This window comes from Neopelma chrysocephalum, unplaced genomic scaffold, assembly GCF_003984885.1.
Source record: "Neopelma chrysocephalum unplaced genomic scaffold, ASM398488v2 Primary Assembly neopelma1_142, whole genome shotgun sequence".
Lineage (NCBI taxonomy): Eukaryota > Metazoa > Chordata > Aves > Passeriformes > Pipridae > Neopelma > Neopelma chrysocephalum.
Genome location: NW_020897804.1, coordinates 401,428 through 421,725, shown reverse-complemented (window position 1 = coordinate 421,725; position 20,298 = coordinate 401,428). Strand labels below are relative to the sequence as shown.

The following is a 20,298-nucleotide window of genomic DNA, read 5'->3' as shown; positions in this document are numbered from 1 at the left end:
GTAAAAATGCAGGTGTGTGTATATATATATATTTACTCTTATATGTGTGTATATAACCCACACATCCCCCTATACATAAAAGAGATATTCTGGAGAGCTGAATTTGAAGTGTTTTTCTTCCCTTCCCAGTTGAATGCCATAAACAATAAACTGAATGCCCTGGCCAATTCTGCCTTTTGTTCAAGGACTACTGGTGACTCAGTGCAAAAGATGGTTTAGAAAGCATCTCAGGAACCCAAGATGCAGCATTAAGTGTTTACAAGTTACATAAAGCCTGCAGCTCAGGACTCTCATTTACTAAATGAGTTTTTCAAGTACTCATCTTCTGTAGAGCTTTTGGATTTCTCCAGAAGACCTACATAAAGTTTAGTCAGCTGTTCACTAAATCCAATTCACAACAGCTTGTAGGCTGACGATATACAAACATCTGTCTCCCCAGAAAAGGTAATTCTAACCATGTATGAAGCATTAGGAGAGTTGGGCAAAATTTAAGAAATGGTAAGCAGTTTTGGAAAGTACGTCGAACATCTTGACTTATCTGGGACCTGGGCTGGACTTAGGCAGGATGGGAACAGTGGATTTTGGCAAGTTTTCTGGATGGTAAAGAAATGGCAGTAAACATTAAGACTCAAAGTAAGGAAACACTTTTACACTGTGAGGATGACCAAGCACTGGCACAGGTTGTTCAGGGAGGCCTTTCTCCAGCACTGAAGACATTGAAAAGCCATCTAGACACAATCCTGGGCAACCAGCTCAAGGTGTCCCTGCTTGGACAAGGGGCTGGATCTGATGACCTCCAGAGGTCCCTTCCAATCGCTGTCATTCTGTGATTCTATAAATGTGCTTTGAGACAATGTTGGAGTTCTTTTAATTTCATTGCAGTTATTCTCATCTCTATCTATATACTGACAGAATGCAAAGTCCACTCAAAATTAAACTCATTTGAGATAAAGCAAATGCTTCAGTTACGTCAGCAGCAAATAAATACAAAATCAGATAATCTTTGTATATGGCAATTTGATAATTTTGACACTGGGTATATAATTTAATAACCCTTGATAAAAATAAAAATGTAATACCCTGACAAACTTTTACTTACCTTTAGCAATTCAGTCCACTTATATAAATTATGTATAAAGTATAAACTTACTGCAGCTGGGGTTTTTTTGCTAAAAAATGCCTACCTGCTCCATAAACCACTGAGTAAACTATACGCTTTGCTTGCTCTCTATCAGCATGTTTCACTTGTTCACTTGGAATACCTTTCCTAAACAAACAAACAAAAATCACACATTTTCAATTAAAAGTAATTTGTTATCCATGCAGAAAATGTATTTAAAGTCAATAATCATTTAGTAACTACAAAATTGTAAGATGTGAACAGAAGCACTTAAAGGCTTTTGTTGTCAGCCAGGAACACACAACTTCTTTACAAATTTTGGTGGTGATAGCCCATAGTAAATGAAAATATTTATTTTAATCTTAATCTTCTCCTTTCCTTTTCAATCAAATTCTTGGCTAGGAAAAATCCTACTACTATATTATTAGTTCTTTAGATTGAGGAGAATTTAATACTGACCCATGAGAAAAAGTAGTTATTTCCAGCAACAGCATTTCTTCAAAATGTGAGAGTCTAGAGACTCAAAGCATAAGTCTGACCTAAAGCTGGTTTTAAAAAGGCTATTATTAGGGCTTCACTAACAGGAATATCCAACCTTTTATCAAGAAGTGACTGATAGAAGCATGCACTGGATCTCTCCATATGCCTTACAGAGCTCCACAATAGCGGCTTCACAGAACAGCAGCACTGACTGTTTCTGAACTAGAGAGCATAGTTACATCACTCCCAGCAAAGTATCATCCTTCCCAGTTCCCATTCACTGATGTAAACAGTCCTATAAAGGGCTAATGGATTTAGCAATGTGAAAAATAAAAAGCTGTGACTCTGCAACCAAGTGTGTGCCACCTTATCCAAATGCGGCTCCAGAAAGGATGCTGACATTATTGACAACTGAGAGCACTGAAGAATATTGATCACTTGGTTTAAAGGGAAGTGTATTGAGGGAAATCTCGATCATCTACCCACACTCTGAAAACAAATACCTACACAAATTGTATTTGGAACATGGGAGATGAATTGTTATCAGAGATACTTGATGACATCTGCACCCTTTGGGAATAAGTTTCCTCATGAGTCTGTTCATTACGATTTGGTCGCATTTTTCAAACCAAAGTTTGCTATGGTTTGTTATGAGAGGTTTTTGCCATGACAGATGCTTTGTTGTGAAAGTTTTGGCTAAAGTGCTTTGAGAAAATGTAGGTGTATTCCTGTGTATCTTCTTGAAGGAGAGTCTTTCACCATTATTATGATACTCAAACACCTAGGAAATCAGCAGAGCCACCAATTTTTGCTTACTTGGCCCATATACTGATTTTAGTCTGTGCTTAGTGCTGGTATAATCAGGCATTCTGAATGTTAAACAGGCAAACTTTGAGTGCAATCAGATTTAAGAAAGTCCTTAGGGCAGTACAGATTTTTTCAAAGAAGAAAAATAAAATTGAACATAGTTTCAAACCTTCATCAGGCAAATAGTCTTCAGTTTTGTAGAAGCTCACATTGCTCCTTTGAATGCTACTAATTGCTCAAAGGTAAAATGGACTTTCACTGCTCAGTTTAGCTGAGAAACATGAGCAACTGGATAATTTAATACAGTGTTTTCCATATGTAATGAAGATCATTCCCACTCAAGTCAATCATTCTGCTAGTTTGAGATTCTTATAATTTATTTTCTTAGCTATGCCAGGGCAAAAGTTCATGGATCTTTTGAACAAAGTAGGTTGAGATTCCCAATTGTACCTGAGTAAGAGGACAAAGTGGCAATTGAAGCTAATAAGTGCAGAATTAGGAAACTAGATATCATTAAGGATTTCCTGAAACAATCTCCAGCAGAAAGACTTCAGGAATTGAAGAACCTGGCAGAAAACTATATAGACACTTGAGAAAGCATTTATCCAGAACCAGGAGAGAAAAAAGAATCTGGTAAGAGCGCAAATCTTACCTAAGGACCTTTCTGAGATGCAGAACCAAGACTGAAGAATGCTGAAACCAGGGAAACCATGGAAAATGTAATACTGCTTTCCTAGTACTGCATAATTTGACTTGCCTGGAAAAGGCAAGAAATAGAAAAACAGCAACAGAATTTACTTGCAGATTTACTGAAGTCAGAGGCTAGAGACAACTGAGAGGCACTGAATATGGCAGCTGCTCACTTCTCTGAAAAAGAAGGGCTACAACAGAAAGAACACAGTGGGTAAGAAGTCATGTAGAGAAACAAGTTTCTGTAGAGAAACAAACAAAATTCTCAGATGACGGTACTGAGGAAGACATAAGGTGAGACTTGATGGGAGGGACTGGTGGTACTAGAGAAATTTTAACAGTGAAAGATGACACTAGAACTCAATTATGTGCACAATGAGAACTGCTGCCAAGATTTTGAGGATGATTATGCATTATCCAAACTTCAACTTGAAAGGGCTGACTGGGAAAAACAGAAATAGTCTTATTGCTATAATCATGATTGGCAGTGTCAGCAATAACAATAAAACCTTGCCTAACACAATTACCAATGCAGATGTACATGCATCACGTACTCACGGCAACCCAACAGTCACTTTGCATTTCCTGGTCTGTGGTTAATCATGAAACACTGGGAAGAAATTAAAATTTCAGAGCTTTGTGTCAAATATTTCTTTTAATATAATGTTAAATCCAAAATGGTCAGTCAACACCTCCTAGTGTGTCAGTGGGAAATGTGAGCACTGGGCAGAGAGGCATTACATCTATCAAACTGAGTATTTGCAAATTCATGTACCACATGCAAGAACACATAATAATAAAGTAGGAAATTGCTATATAAATCAAAACTGCTTGAGCAAACAGAAGTCATTAATCAAAAGTATTCATTCTTTTTCCTAATAAATGCTTTTTTTCTGCTTGTATTGACAATGATTGGTTTCTACTCAAATGTTTGACTCCTTCTGTAATACAGAGCAGCATTCCTGCAGTTTGAGTTGAAGGATATTTATTATTTTGAAAAACAAAATTAAAGGGGAGGTATGTAATTTCTCAAAATTGCAGCAGCCATGTTAGAAATCCCCAGTGGGCTTTCTGCTTCATCCTGTTTCCTCAACAAAATAATTTATGTTTGTTACAATTAATTTGTTTTAAATGGGTACTGTGAGAACCTATTTCAAGATAAAACTTTTCTTTTGTCTTTGGACTCATGGAACACCATGATGTTGAAAAGAAGACATTGCTACTTGCTTATCTGTATAAGAAATTTTTAAGCAAGTCATCAAATGCATGAAAATACTCAGTGCTGAATTAAGGTAGGATGTAAAATAGATTTTTAATGGAGATTAATTTTTTTTAATAAATTTGAATCTGGAAAAGGAAGGTGAATGGGCATAAAGCAGTCTCAGATGCTGGGCAGTGGCACTGAGGCAGCGACTCCAGCTCACACAGCACTGTGTGAGCACCTGGAGAAAGAGGAAGAATGTTATTGCAATGTTATAGAAACTGCTGCAGGAAAAAAGCTCAAGAGAAAAAAGAATTTGCTTCAGATTTTGTTGTGGAAATAGCACAATTCCTGAAGCCCTGCAAGAAATAAATACACAGTTACCAGTTCTAGCATGAAGTGTATTTTTCCATTTTATGACATCGTTCTCATTACTCATTCCCACATATGCTGGGAAAAGTTCAAGACCATAATCAATATTTTCACCATCTTCAAATCTCCAAATGTGCAGTACTTCACCTCCTACATTCCTGTCCTTGCCTGCCTACTTGTTTCAGGTTATTTCCACATCTCTGACTTGTTTGTCCTTTACCTTGCTTTGTTTAGCACCGCTCTGCAAGTACTTTGCATTATAGTACTTTATTTGATAGACATCTACTAGGTAGAAAAAAGAGCAGATTTCAGTGGTAGAAGACACGTCCAGGGTAGCAGATCTCATTATCCTGGGAAGGAATTAGCAGAGCTAAACAATCTGGAAAGGTCTGTGAGGACAGAAAAACAACTTAAAGCCACAAATTGCAGAAAATCTAATAAACATTGAGAGAGTAGAGATATACCAAGTCTTTTAAAAGGTGGTTCTACTAAGCACTGGGCTGTATGCCTAAAAGGGAATAGCTGTCTTATTCTGAGAGTAAAAAAAATGGAGAAAAATTTTCTAGCAAACAGTATAGAAGGATAACATCAAATTATTATTAAGAAACAAAGTACAGATATGAAACAAAAAGAGGCATATATAATTTATTACTTTTTCAAAGCAAATATCTTGAATATTTTCATAATTTCTCCAAAATTCACTGTATGTTTTCATATATTAATGGGGTCTAATGGACATCTCAAAGAGTTTCTACTGCATTAAGTCTTTAAAACACATGAATAACAAGTTTCTTTATGCCCAAGAAAAAAAAATTAGCAATCATATTTGTAATTTTTAAAAAGCTTAAGTATAAAGTGGAATAACACATTTAATACAGAGTAGGGATCTCAATGGATTTATTTTTACCTGCACTGAATATTTTTAAAAAATTAAAACAAACTTTAGGATATGGAAATGAGCTCACACAGCATAAAGTATATGAACACACCAAAAAAAAAATTAAAAAAAAAAATCAAAGAAGCCACGGGGCATAAAGTTTGAGCAATGCCAAAATAAAACTTTGAGAACAGGTAGAAATAGGAGGAAATAAGTCTTAAAAGAATGCGATAAGACATTCCAGAATTTCTGAGAAACGCTGTATGGTGACGGAAGTCGACTGTTTATGCACAGGAAAAGGCAGAACAAACTTCTCAAACACAATATCTGGCAGACATGCATTGCCTTGATCTGCATTACATTCCAGCCAAGCTAAGCTCAGTCATAATAGCCACAAACTCTTGGCTGCTCTCTTGCATCTGCCAATTAATCCAAGTCCTAGCTGTGAGTTGTTGATGTGGGAAATGAGATGGAGTGCCATTAAATTCATTTTATATGTGGTCATTAATGTCCAATAAATGAGTGAATGTATGGGTGAATACACATTCGTTCATCTGACTGCTTTTACAGCTTTTTTTATTTTCATCAGTGAACTATATAAATCCCTCATTTTCAATCACCTGTTGCTGTTTAATAGCAGATGAGGGTTTTATGTTTTCTAAGTTTGTGCCTGGAACTTTGTGTTGGCATATGAAACAGGTACAGAAAATTTATGTTATTACTGACAACTGCCAGCTTCAGAAGAGCTCAATTTTACAGCAACATCACCATTGGGTAGATCATGTAGGAGGACAATTCTGAAAGCTCACTTGTTTCACAGGCCCTATTATACCTAGACCAAGGAGAATATCTACCACAATGTATGTGAGTATCCTAAAATTATGGAAAATACTGGCTACACATAACCTAGTCCACTCACTGCTAATGCAACAGGCAAGAATAAACAATTTTTTTTAAAGCTGCTATTCCATGGCTCATGGAAAATGCTGACAAGGCTCAGGCATAGGCTGTCTCAGACAGTTGTAAGGTAATATGCAGAAGTGAGCTTGGAATTACTTTTGCATGGCTGATCTCTGTTACAAAATACAGAAAAGGAAGAGGTTGGGAAACAGTTTCCCTGAAGACCCTGTCATATCAAAATAGATCACTACTTCTGCCTCATATGTCGATCAAAGCCAGACTTAAGATACATCTAATGAGCCCATCTGAATGTTTTTATCATACAGAGATGTAACCTGTAGGGTTTGACACAGAACGCCCAGTGAAAACCACACACACAATCACATGTATGTGCCTTGTATAACTATGAGGCATTTACACAACTATGTTCAAAACAAAAAGTAGGGAGATTGTCTTCCTGATACAAGCATAGAGACAGCAGGACGAAAAATGAAATTTGTCCAGACTGCCCAGAAGAATGGAAATACAGTCAAGATACTTTTCAGAAATTAGGAAAGAAATCTCTCTGTTGCCCAGAGAAGCTGTGGACTCCTCATTCCTGTAGGTGTTCAAGGCCAGGCTGGATGGAGCTCTGAGAAACCTGGTCTAGTGAAGGTGTCCCTGTCCACAGCCAGGGGTTGGAACTAGATAGTCTTTAAGGTCCCTTCCAACCCAAACCATTCCAGAATTCTATGATTCAATGACATCTACAAAGACAAAAATGCAGACTAACCTCTTGTCAGAAGCGAAACAGCAGGTCAACAGCTAACAGGAAGAGAAACCTTTCTAATGTAACCTACATATATATTAGTTTTTTATTTCATTGTTCTATCTACGTCACTTCTAAACACTTATCATGTCTGATTCAGATGTTATGTCAAATGCTTGCATTTGCATTTTTGTCATGACCTGGTTTGCATAAGTGAGATACAAGGTGACAGAATAACACAAAGAAACTCCTCACCCAAGTATACGCAGCAATAAATGCATTATGGCACTGGGATACATTACATAGTAGACCAGATACCTCACATCTCTTCCTCCTTATCTAAAGGGCAATACAAAGGGTCCCCACCCAATATATATTTATTCCCACCCTGGCACTGGGAGAGGCAGAGCTGCCTTCCAGTGTCCACTGCTCATGTTGAAGAACCTCTGGCATGGATCTCCCATGTAAATATAGGGATCATGTACTTATAAACAGAGGGGAGAAGGTAACTCCCATTCAGGAGTTTAACTTTATGTTTTATTTAGTTTAGAGGTTTCTATAAAAGCTTTTAGTTGTGTTCAACTTATCTGAATGAAAGATTACAGCGCTCTCTGCTTGATGTCATCCTTCACAGAGTACTGCCAGCTCTGATACATTTTTTAATCATTGACACTTTTCCCTTTTTGTATGCCACCCTTCCAAACTGTGGTTTTATTTATTTTATACATGTTCAGCACCAGAAAAAGCTTTACAACCCCTATAAAACACTTTTGCAAGAATCCAGAAGCTCTTTTAAACTTCTTCCAGTAGGTAATCATAAAATAATTTATTTTGTCTGATAGCCTCTACAGCTCATTGCATGAAGATTTATTTCATTAGTCCTCAACCTCCTCTTAAAGAGCATAATATCTAGTTTTCATGTATTTTACAGAAGATAAAGACATGTCTTTGCAGTTTGCTCTGAGGGCCAGAAGTCTTCTGTTGTTACATTTTAAAGTAGCAGGGAACCAGATAAAGAAATTGCAACAAGGTCATATCATAAATTATATCTATCATCAGTAACAATTTGTGGAAAGATTAATTTGGGAGTAAAGTGATCCATTATCTTTATTAAGATACTTACCTTGCATGTTGCTGCCACAGATATCGTGTATTAAAGAGACAAATTAGATAGCACTTAATTTTCAGTGCTCTTGACAAAAAAGGTCACTTACAGATTTTTCTTGAAACATGCACAATTCTGGACATCTGTCAGCTGGAACAGAAAGTCCCTGACATTGATAAGGGTGCTTTAAAAAGCACATCCTACCCTGCAACCTTCACCTTTTCTCTCCTTCACTCCTGCAGGAACAAACAACAAAAAGGGCTTTCTTCTCACATCCATACTCTCTCTTGCATAGTGAATTACATGGACAAGTGATATTTATTTCTGAGTCATGTGATTGCTGGAGGAATTTATTAACTAGAGGGCAGTCTTACTTTAGGATATTTGAGTCTACAAGTACAGAAGAGAAAAAGTCAGTTAACTAAATCCCATCTTCAGGTGTGAGCATCAACAGTGATCTCACCACTGAAAGATCAAATAAATGTAAATGGATTAAGGGGCCCATGGAAATTGGGATGGCACAAAATTTGTCAGAGGTCATTTGCGTAAACAATAATGTCAGGGATTGAATGCAAATCAATGGTCTTACAGTTCTTTCTTCACTTATGTACTTTTCACACTTTTCTTCAAGAGGCTTCAAATAGTTAAGAAGGAACAGAAGCCATTTTGGAAGATGATACAGGCAGCTACAGCAGGGTATCAAATAATTACACATCTTGGACCTGTTAGAAGTCTCATAAAGAAACAGACAGGCCTTCAGAGCAGTCTTTAGACAAATACCAGAAAAGTGAAACAGAAAGAACAGAGTTCTCAATATATAATCAAAAGATGAAGTAATGTCATCTCAGACATTACACAGAAGAAAACATGGAGCTATAATATTGTTTGCTCGGGAAAAGGAAGTAGGGGAAAAAGAGAGGAGGTGTCATAGTACATCAAACTGCACCCACACAGTTCAGAAAAAAACCAAGAAACAAACATCGAAATATCTTGGAACGGCAATCAAAAAAGGAAGAAATCAGTCATGCTACATATAAGGATCTTGAACAAATGGGTTCTATAGAGGGAGATGAGATACTTCATATCCCATCTCTTTCAATCTTCACTCTTGCAGCTTAAGTTTGTGTTATATCTATGATCAACACTGAATTAAAGGCAAACAGAAACGTGAAGAATGAATTGCCTGGGCATTTTTCATTTCTTCAAGATTTATCTTGACACTAAAGTTGAAGTTGAGTTAAATGAAATAAAAGGAAACGTTTTACTGAGCTCTGGAGTGTGCATTTTATCAAAGTCACTCTAGAAGGAGAAGACTATTTGGAGACAGAGTTTCATGCACAAGAAAGCTTCTCTATGAAATTAGCAAAGTCAAACGTTATCAGACACCATGGAAAAACTGAGGACTGTTCAGCCTCCTCAGAGCTTGCTTTCTCACTCGCTTCCACATTAATTGTGGTGGTGGCAATCCTAAAACTTTATTTTTCATTTATTCTAGAAGACTAAAAAAGCATTTAATGGCAATGATAATACACCACCAATGTGACATAAAATTAAGCTGTCTGGTTAAACTTCTAGTTAATTACCTAGTTTATTTAAAGCTACTGTTTAGCTCTTCTAAAAACAAAAGCCATTATGCTTCCTGAAGACTTTATTCCCTCCGCCTTATTATCTGCCAGTCCAAAATAATGTCACAGCTGCCCTTCTCCAAGAAACTGTAAACTACAAGGTGAAATTTCCATAAGCTGCCATAGAGACAGTCTGTCAGAGTGCAAAGTAAGACAAGTGTTAAATTTCATTAATATCAACCATAGCAAGTGAGCTTCCAAAACAGATAGAAATTGCTTTGCTGCAAAAGTAACACTGTTAAAATATTCCACACCAACACCCATGAGTGCTGAACTTGGAGCTTAAAATGTTTTCAAACTCTGATTCTGGGAAGGCAAACTGAACATCCTACTTTCTTACCAAATTTCAGCATTTTTATAGTTATTTTCACAGTTATTTTCATAGAATCACAGAATGGTTTGGTTTGGAAGGGACCTTAAAGACCACCTTGTTCCAACCCCTCATCATGGACAGGGACATCTTCCACTTAACCAGGTTGCTCAGAGCCCCATCCAACCTGGCCTTGAACACTTCCAGGGATGGGGCATCCACAACTTCTCTGAGCAACCTGTGCCAGTGCCTCACCACCCCTTGAGTAAAGAACCTCTTCCTAACATTTAATCCCCCCTCTTGTAGTTTAAAACCATTCCCTCTTGTTCCATCACTATCTGTCCATGTAAAAAGTTGCTCTCCCTCTTTTTTATAAGCCCCCATCACATACTGGAAGGACACAACGAGGACTCCTCAAATCCTCTTTTCCAGGCTGAACACCACTAGCAAATAAGCTCTTTCACAGAGCCTAAAGAATAATAAATATTACTGCTTTCTGTAACCTATTTCATTTGCAAATAAGAATTATTTTAGAGTAGAATTTTTGTATAAAGTAGGGGATTAAGAATTAGAAACAGAGAAAAGATATAATAATTGATCATGGAACAACTAGGAAACAGTGTGGTTTGACTGTGGAAAAACAAATGCAATTTCAGGAATCGTTTGGTCCAGAGCCACAAACATGACTGGGGCAAATTTACCACCCCAGATTTTGACTGCCAGCAACCAGGGACATCCCTGGCATTCATTTTATTAAAATAGTAGTCTCTCTAGTCAATACTTCGCTTTTTATTCATCATTCTGCTAGTTCAGTTTCACGGCTGTTCCACAATTTAGTTGTGCTTCTGAACCATAATACAAGTATTCCTGAGACTCTGCTCTGGTGCAGAGATTTCAGAGCCAGCCAGCAAAGCTGACCTTGGGAACTAAAGCAGTTCAGTGAAAACAGCCACTGAGGCTCGTTTTCCTCGCCAAGAAGAAATACAGATCAACATGTAGTCATAACTAGCTGCTCCTAACACTAGTTTATTAAGGTATTTAGATGACAAATACCCTAACAAAGCCTGTCTTGTCTCCTTAAAGAATGAGGGCTGAGAACACTGTTGACTGCCTTCCTAAAGTATTTCTACTAAGCACACACTAGGAGGCAAAAAGAGTGAATAAAGCTAATGGGCAACATTGGCAAGAATAATTTGGGTGTATAAACTGTAGGAATAAATATCAGGTAGAAAGTAAAAGGTGTTTTTCTAGACAGAAGAGGAATGGGTTATTCAACATCTCTGCAATAGCATTATGTAGGTTAAAACTTCTTCTGAGACCCTATCACTCTATGAAAAGAAGTTTATGACACTGTCACCTGCAACAATATTATGACCAAAAAGGTTTTTCTGGTCTTCTACTGCTGTGTAAGACCAGGCACACTCTCACCAAGCACAAAGCACTAACCAGCAGTGCCAGAGATCCTGCCTTACTTTTTCCTAAAGCTTCTTTTCTGAATGCTTCTCCCTTTCTTAATAACTGCTGTCACCTTGCCAGCACCTTTTCCTACCCCAAGAGAACTCATTAATTCTCACAGGAATTCAAGCTTATACTGGAGTGCATCACAGGTTTAAAAAAATTCTCAAGAACAATCCTAAGAAATCTGCAGTGACACACCTGCAGGAGCTGCAAGTGGTACAGCCTCACTCAAACCATTCTACCAAACAAGTTGTTATTAAACACCAGATTCATAATGAGTAGTATCTGCACATTAGATGTGTGCAGAGTACCTGCCCCTGAATGCCACTTGATTTGAAGGAGCATGCCTTCCCATTCAAACTGAAATTGGGTCTCTCTCTGAACTGCATCTAGGAAAGAAATTATTGACTCTGCACTTTTTATCAGTAACATTCTGAATAAAGGAAGATGCAAGACACAAAATGAGAGACATTTTAGATATTGATCAGAATTAAAATGATACACATACTGCAAAATTGCTTTTTCAGAATCTATTCAACAAAATAAAATAAGTAGAAGCCTTGAAACTAACTAAAAATTGTAACAGGACTACAAAACCAGCAAATCCAATGACAATGAAAGAAAAGTTAAATTAATCCTTAGTGAAACTCCAAGCAGGCTGCTCTGAGTTTGGGACCTCCAGATTTACAGTGAATCAATACTGCTTGAGCTACACAGCCAAACCTCAGAGCTGAAAGACCACAACAGGGTCATACATTTCTAAACAGAGACCTCAGCAGAGATACTCAGTTACACTTATTTAAGGGGGCTGCCATGTAATACACAGGAAAACTTTACTCTCTTCAAAGGCAGGATTCTAGAAGAAACTATAAATACTGCACAGTGAAGAGCAGCCATGTCTCTCTAATTTGTATTAATACTGCAAAACAGTTTCACCATCTTATATGTGCTCAATTGCATGGAATGTCTCTTCTTCATTGCAACTCCAAAAAAACAAAGATATTGTCATTTTGCAACAGATGAAGTGAAATTAATTAATTCAAACTCATTTTAGACTTGACATTCAGCTCATAAAAAGTGGAGAAAGAAATCCGAGAGACAATATGTTGAATAGAAACATCTGAATAGAAGTGCATGAAATAGCCTGGACTACCTAAAAAAAATGTTTAGACAAAGATGGAGTTCTAAGACTCCTAAACTAGTATAGTTTATTATTTAGACAAAGAAAAAAAATTAGAGATCGCTACCTGGGAGAGAGAGAGCTGTGTAACCCTGTGGCTGCATCTTGTAACTGTGTGTCTGCTAAAGGGGATGGGAGGAGAGCTAAAGCTCTTTCTGTCTCCTTGGTAGAAATCCACCTGGATAAGCATGATTATTTAATTATTCCCTAATCACCTAACAAACATCCAGGTGACATGTCTTGATTAATAATGACTCTTTCAAGAGCTTGTTGATAATATTTTCATAAAATTAATATAGCAGGACAAATATTCATATCTGTTTAAAATGCATTTAGCTACAGATGTGTTTTTTGCTTCTCAAAGGTCTGTTTATCTCAACCATGATTAACTGGCCTTTGATCTTGCTATCTAAGTAGGCAGCTTGACTGAATTCCAAGCCTGCTATACCATACATTTATGGGAAGCAACCTAAAAGACTATTTTGCCGAGGACGAATCTTTAATCTATTTGAGTAAAAGAATGTATTTGAAACAAAGTTGTATAAAACGGGTACGGGCAGGTGTATATATATTTAGTCAGCCTACCACCAAACATTTGTGCAAACTTATACTTGACCTTATCTTTTTCAAACAGACACAGTATCTTTTTGTGTAATTCAGCCCATGAGGAATTATTTTGATTAATTTCAGGAATATCCAAAATATCCCTGCTTATTTCCTGTGTTCTTCAGAACTCAGCAGGGTATCAACAGATAGAGCTATTGTCAGGAAGTATCCTGAATTGCCAAGTGGCTGGAAAAACAAGAGTCCCTATTTTGACATAGTTCATACTGGACCCACAGTGTGCAACAGTTTGTCTCACCTTGCCATTATTAGATATAATCAGTTCCTTGAGTCCCTGCTTGGCAGGTGGTAAAGAAATAAAATTTCACACTTCCTGGAGGAAGACAGTCTGTGAAGAACAAAACAACCCTTTCTGTACTGTCATCTTTTTATTCAAACCTTGTTGAACTTATCTTAAAAAAAAAAAGACAACCCAAAACCAACAACAAAAAAACCAACCCCAAACAAACAACTCCCCCCCCTTTTCTCCTTTCAATATGCTAATCCCTAGTAGTTCTGTGCTTTGTTTCTCTCTAGGCTTTTTCTCAAGTAATTTCCAATATTAGCATGTCAGTCTCTTAAAAAAACAGTTCACAACAGATTTTATCAAGATCCCACAAAAACACCAGCTGAGGAAAGATGGACTTTTACGTTCAGAACATTTTATAACCAGTCTGCAGTTACCAACATTACTGGAAATGAAGTGTTTGAGTTCCCCTGATTCTGGCAAGGGTAATGTAAGCTAAAGACCCTTCCATGTCTTAAAGCATCAGCCAACCAATCCCACACTATAAAAATGGAAAGAAATTGTTTTTCAAAATGATTAGTGGTTAAGAGTTTATAAATCCCTTGGAATTCCATGATAATTACACATTTCCTTATTTTAGATATAAACTGCAATTGCTAAAAAGAAATAATGAGACACGTCCTCTTATCTGCAGCCATTTTTTCTTAACTCTGAAAGCCACACAGGCTCAGGTGAACGGTTATTGTGTCCAGTACTTACTAGAAGGTAAATTCAATACCTGGAAGACACACGTGTATTCATGCTGTTCTCCATCATCACACAAAAGAAAGCACTAATAGCATGAATATGAGGAAACAGATGACAGATGAGAGAGGAGGGAGTATTTTGTGGTTTGGATTTTACAAAACTCAGATCTCAATGTGAAACAAGAACAACTAGGCCACTATCAAATTCTTCAGCCTTCTTTCAAACGCTGCCATGAGTGTAAGCATTGTACACAACTGTCACAAATCGTCCTTTCATTGGTATAATCAGAGGAAATATCACCCTTAAAGAGTATCCACTAATTACCTTGTTACTTTAATTCACCAACAGCAGTTAATGTCCACAGGTTAAATTACAGTTCAGAGGTTGAAATTAATACTTTAAAGAGAATGCCTGTTTTCATACTAGAATGGCAGCAGTTATCAGATTGTTCAGGTAATTACCTTTTAATACACAAATACATCTGCATAATGAACAGTATTAGAGATATTCCTCTACTACAAAGTACAACATAAGTATTTTTAGTAGAGATTATTTAAATTTCTCTACTCTATTATTCTTTATATTCTTTTCGTATTGTCTGCAGAATATAAGGAAACGTCATTGCACATGGGCTAACTTTTTGTGTGTTCTCTGATTCATATTCTATGATTTCCAAACTGAAAAAGAGTACATAAGTTAAAACTAACTCACAACTGTCCAACAGTTTTATCTACAAAGGTATTTTTCTGAGGCACAGGCCAACTTGGATATTATTACAATGAACTTACACTGGCCCAAAAGACAACCTAACATAGAATATATGACAGAAAATACCCAGGTAATTTATCACTGTGTGGAAAAGTTTGTGCAGAGGGACAATTATCTTTCTGCTCTCACAGAAATGAAAATACACAGTTCATAGTAGTAGTAGATTTATGCTTGCAAGTAGACCATACTGTAAGCAATTTACTAAATATCTTTCTGAATTCCTCCCCTTCTGAAAGAGCAAATATCATCTAAAGAAAAGGTATATTTACGATGAAAAGATAACATTAAATGAACACAAACAATCTAGAAACCTTATTAAATCTCAGAGAAATAATGTGGTCAAGAGAACATTTTTTGTTTCATATGCTAATATTGTTCCTAAAGACTATAAGTCACCCAGGTATTCCCATAATTAAATTGCTGGATATAGAAGTTCTGGACTTTCTCTTCAATCCATTTGTAATGAATCTGCTTACAAGGTCTTTGAACCTCATGGTTTATGAGGATATAGAGTCTACATGTTTTACAGCTTAATTCATAGTTAGAGTTTAGAAAGGGCACAATGGTTTCATAAATCTGCTAGGCCATTTATGACAAACACATCTAAACAGAAGCTAAGATTAGAGATGGCAAACATATCTTGTTGGCACTTGCCAATGGGTGCCTTAGGAATCACTCACTAGGTAAAAGCATAACCCAGTGATATGGTTTGAAGCTGGCTCCCTGCCAAGTCTCCAAACCTTACCACCAGAAGTCCCCCCCCCCAACAATAAAAAAACCTCAGGGAGAAGAGGGAGAAAAAACTAAGAAAAACCCGAAAACGAGAGAGAGGACAACCAAACTGATATATATAAATATATTTACACTTATATACAATTTCACAAGGGAAAGGGAAAGGGGAAAAGGAACAAAACTAAAATAAAATATATATATATATATATATCCCAATCAGTAGCCCGAGATCTAGTAACTAAAGAACAAAAGAGTTAGCAAAGAAGATATCTCACTACTCTTCTGGGACAACCGAGAGTCGCTCCGGAACGATCGCCGGCAACCTCTGTCTCCCAAGGTTGGCAAGGCCTAGCCAGGCCTCGCTCCCCAACACGGCAGACTCAACAGCAGGGAACCTGCACCTCCAAGCCGCCGGAAGGAAAGAGAGCGAAGGCCTCTCCTCCTCTCTTCTTATAGTCTGGCTTACGTAAAAATCGTAGGGAATACTGGGTAAATCTGGACCCTTCCTTGGTTACAAACTGGTCACCAAGGAAGGCCTAGCCCAAACCACCACACCCAGTAATAGTTTTCTACAGACTAAAACATAAAGCAGACACTTGAAGCTTCATCTACCTACTTAGTTTGACGTGGCTACTGGGACGATGCTTCCTTAGAGCAGTAACCTTACATTTATTTCTTGGCCAGTTCTCTATGACAGTCTCAGTTGAAGCCCATCTCTTACAAACTTATACTGGCAATTCCATAAGGAACTGTGACACCCAGACAAATTTCAAGAAATTAATGTGGATGCTTATATCCAAACCAGCAAACCAACCCCTTTCACTCCATTAAGTGGCCCCATAATTCTGGATGTCCTTGAAGTGTCTGGGTACTTCAGGAACATTTCCCTCCTGACAGTTCAATAGGCTCCCAAAATTCTACATTGTGCACATGCTCATCACAGACTCACTCTGAGCCCACCTGACCTCCTCAGTGATTCCTGTAGGACTCAATTTCGGAAATGTGATCACACTGAGAGCTTCTGGCTATCGGGTTTGAATTTGTTGACTTTTTCTTAGTGTAAGGTGAAGAAGGTGCCACTCTGGAATTGTTGCCTGGCCTCTGAGGGACAGCAACTCAGTTGTCTCTATACCTGATGGGATTCACATCCACAACTCTGCCTCCCACTCATATGGAATTAAAGCACACTAATTGCAGGACCACAAGGTAGGTTGGCATCCTCCAAGATCACACAGAAATTGGACTACTGTGCAAAAAAAACAAACAAAACCAAACCAAAAACCTCAACAGAAAAACAATTACTCCCAAGCCACCCTAAAACAGCAAAAACCCCCTGAGTTCAGAAGAAAAACAAACACAAAAGGACTCACTATTCTATTTACAGTACTCAGGTGAGAGTCATAAATATTTTATTTTTGTCCTTGTAGCTACTATTAACAAACAGAATTAAACAATCACTAAATAAAAACTAATAATCTCCCCAATGGGACTGAAATAAAGAAATCCCTTTTTCAACTGAATGTTCTAAGCAATCTGCAATAAAATCACAGTTTCATAAAAAGACAGTTGTGAGAGAGACTGAGAAATTGCCTCAGCTATCTTTGGAAATATCTGTCTAATTGTCTAATTCCTTCCAGTGATGGAAATTCCACAGCCTTTATAGATAATGCATCTCCATATTTATCATATTTAGTATTCAAAAGACTTAACTGAAACATGTCTTACAACACTGTGAACCAACTCTCTACCCAACTCTGCAATAACCTCCTATATATTTGAAGATTTTTATCATGTGTTTCCTAAATCTTATCTTTTCTCAAGTAAAAAAATCCAACTATTTCAACTTTACAATATTTGCTGAACAGACTCTCAGCTTCAACACACAAAGTCTGGCCTTGCTTGGTGTTTTCCTGCGAGAAGAGAGTTGAATACTCTAAGATTTAACTGGTCAAACCGAGGTTTCCAAGCACTCAGTTCTTATAAAACAAAAGCTGGGCCACAGACACTTGAAAAGAGTGAGTCCAATTTTTTTCAAAGAACACTACCTATCTAGCAGGTATAGAGCTTGGACCATGGGTGTCCTTGTCATTCTGTTCCAGCTTTTTAACAGGAGCTCAAATGCAAACTTCTTTGATAAGAATGTTTCATTAACTTCTCTTAGATGGCTCTGTGGTCAACCCAGAGCCTTTTTCACCCTTTCAGATGCACATTTTGGCACTGAATACAGAGCTTGGCAATTCAACATTGGGTTTTGTGTTCTATTTCAGGTTCAATAACCTAAAATATAGCACATAAATATAATTTGCAGATATCAGAGATGTCTGTAGCAAACACTGGAACACAGTGACAACATCTCCAAGATTAAAATGACTGAGTCAGTTTAGGGCCATAAAATCCAGTTGCATTTGTAAGGCCAGGCTGCCCTCACGACCCTGTGCTCTGCTGAATGCAGTGGAACTTGTCACTATTGGGGATCTCCAGTTCTCTGAGACAGATTCTAAAGAAACAGAGGAAAGGCCTTGCCCAAATATTATACGTATAGTTTAATGCCTGAGTCATAGGAACTCTGAAGCAGTACTATCCCAGTTCAAAAAAGCACTCAGGAAGGAAAGTAGGTATAAGTCAAATAGGATGAAATCATGTATTTATGGTGTGCTTAAGTGCTTACCTAAATCAAGATACTTCTCCTGGATTTTGACCCAATATGGTCAATATGAGCATATACTGTGATAGAGGAACAACAACCTACTGAGATGGGTGACAAAGGACCAGTTTGAAAGGGATTGGTAATCACTGAACCTCTAATTAAGAAATAAATCGCAGACTACCTAAAAGACTGCAAACTTTGTTTTCAGTATCTATCTTTGAAACTGATTTTAAGATATGCCCATCAACAGCATTTTAAATACAATTACTTATTTTTCATTTATTGTGTAAAAGCTACATTAAAGAAGTGAGAGCGATTTCATGCTGAGATCTGTTGTTGTTTGGATGTCTAGTGGCAGTTAGGTCTCTTGGCTGGTCAGACAGCTGCCAGGACAGCTCTCATCACCTTTAGCACTGGGATGATGATTTGGATTTAAAAGGGCTATAACTCTCACAGGGCATCAAGACAATATAACACAAGGTGATCTTGCAAGTAGTTGGAATCCATTATATTATGAATTTTCAAAAGTTTAGGCAAGCCTTGAAACTCTGCCATGTGTTCAGTAGCAAGTATGTCATTAACATAAAGGATTCTTCACGTTCTTGTAATAGCAGGTGCTGACCTGTCTTTTAAGGATTTCTCTTCATAAGCCATAACACAATAATCACTGTAAGATAATTTTGGTAATACCTCACGATCATCATCACAGAGACAGGAGAACAGTAGGAACAGTACTAAGCATATAAGAGAGAACATTAAAGTCTATTTATATCCTAGTTTTAGCTGGGGTAACTATGTTAGATGACCAGAAAATATATTGGCTGTACAAGGCAGAGATGAGCAACCTGGTCAAGTGCAAGATGTCCCTGTCCATGGCCGGGGGGCGCAGCAGATGATCTTTAAAGGCCCCGTCCAACCCAAACCATTCTGTGCTTCTGCGGTAGTCAGCTGCAGCTTCTGAGGGTTTTATGTGAATAGCAATTTCAAGACAGTTCTGCCCCAGAGAACACACAATACTTAAAAAGATGTCTACAGCAAACAGACGAGCACAGTGCAGGGAAGCCCAGAGTGCTGGAGGATGTGTCACTCCTGAAATGAGCTGTCTCTGTGAGCTCTCCACAGGAGCACAAGATCCCAGCACAGCCTTGTGGAGAGGTTGCATCTCAGCTGGGGTAATGGGTTGGGTGTGGTGTTGCACGTGATACTGAATTTTAGCATGAAAGTTAGTACCTCCACTCAGCGTTTTCCTATAAAGTATAGGAATACACTTTATAGACATATTTGGGCTGACACATCCTTATGCCCTGCACTGTTGACCAGTATAAAGATTCCATATGAATGATGTTTAATAGAAACATGGATCCAACACATTTCCAAGAGGGATGCATCTCCAAGGTCCCAGGAATAGGCTGAGTCACAGCACAGCATGCCTAACCAAATTATGAAAGGAAAGCTTTTATACATAAGAGATCTTAATTCAATCAGAAACTCATAGAGCTCACCTCTTTGCAGAAACTGCCCACCATGTGTATTCGTTGCCAAATGCTATAAAAAGCCTGTAAAGGTTTTTCAAAAGGTTGGATTTCAGATAGAAGGTTTTAACCTGAAGGGCAGCTAAGGAATGGAGTTACATTTTAGTGGAAAAGCCATGAGAAAAAGTGAATAAACTGGTATAAAACTT

At 37.6% G+C, this 20,298-nt stretch overlaps 1 protein-coding gene across 8 annotated transcripts in view; it reads right to left on the bottom strand.

Moving 5' to 3' along the window:
* Positions 1-20,298, bottom strand: part of LOC113975665 (DNA polymerase nu-like) — a 108,998-nt gene that overhangs the window by 31,853 nt on the left and 56,847 nt on the right. For all 8 annotated transcript variants that reach the window (XM_027699897.1, XM_027699898.1, XM_027699896.1 and 5 more), the window contains one exon: positions 1,185-1,267. In XM_027699897.1, the coding sequence (XP_027555698.1) occupies positions 1,185-1,267 (83 nt within the window). The remainder of the gene's footprint in view (positions 1-1,184; positions 1,268-20,298) is intronic.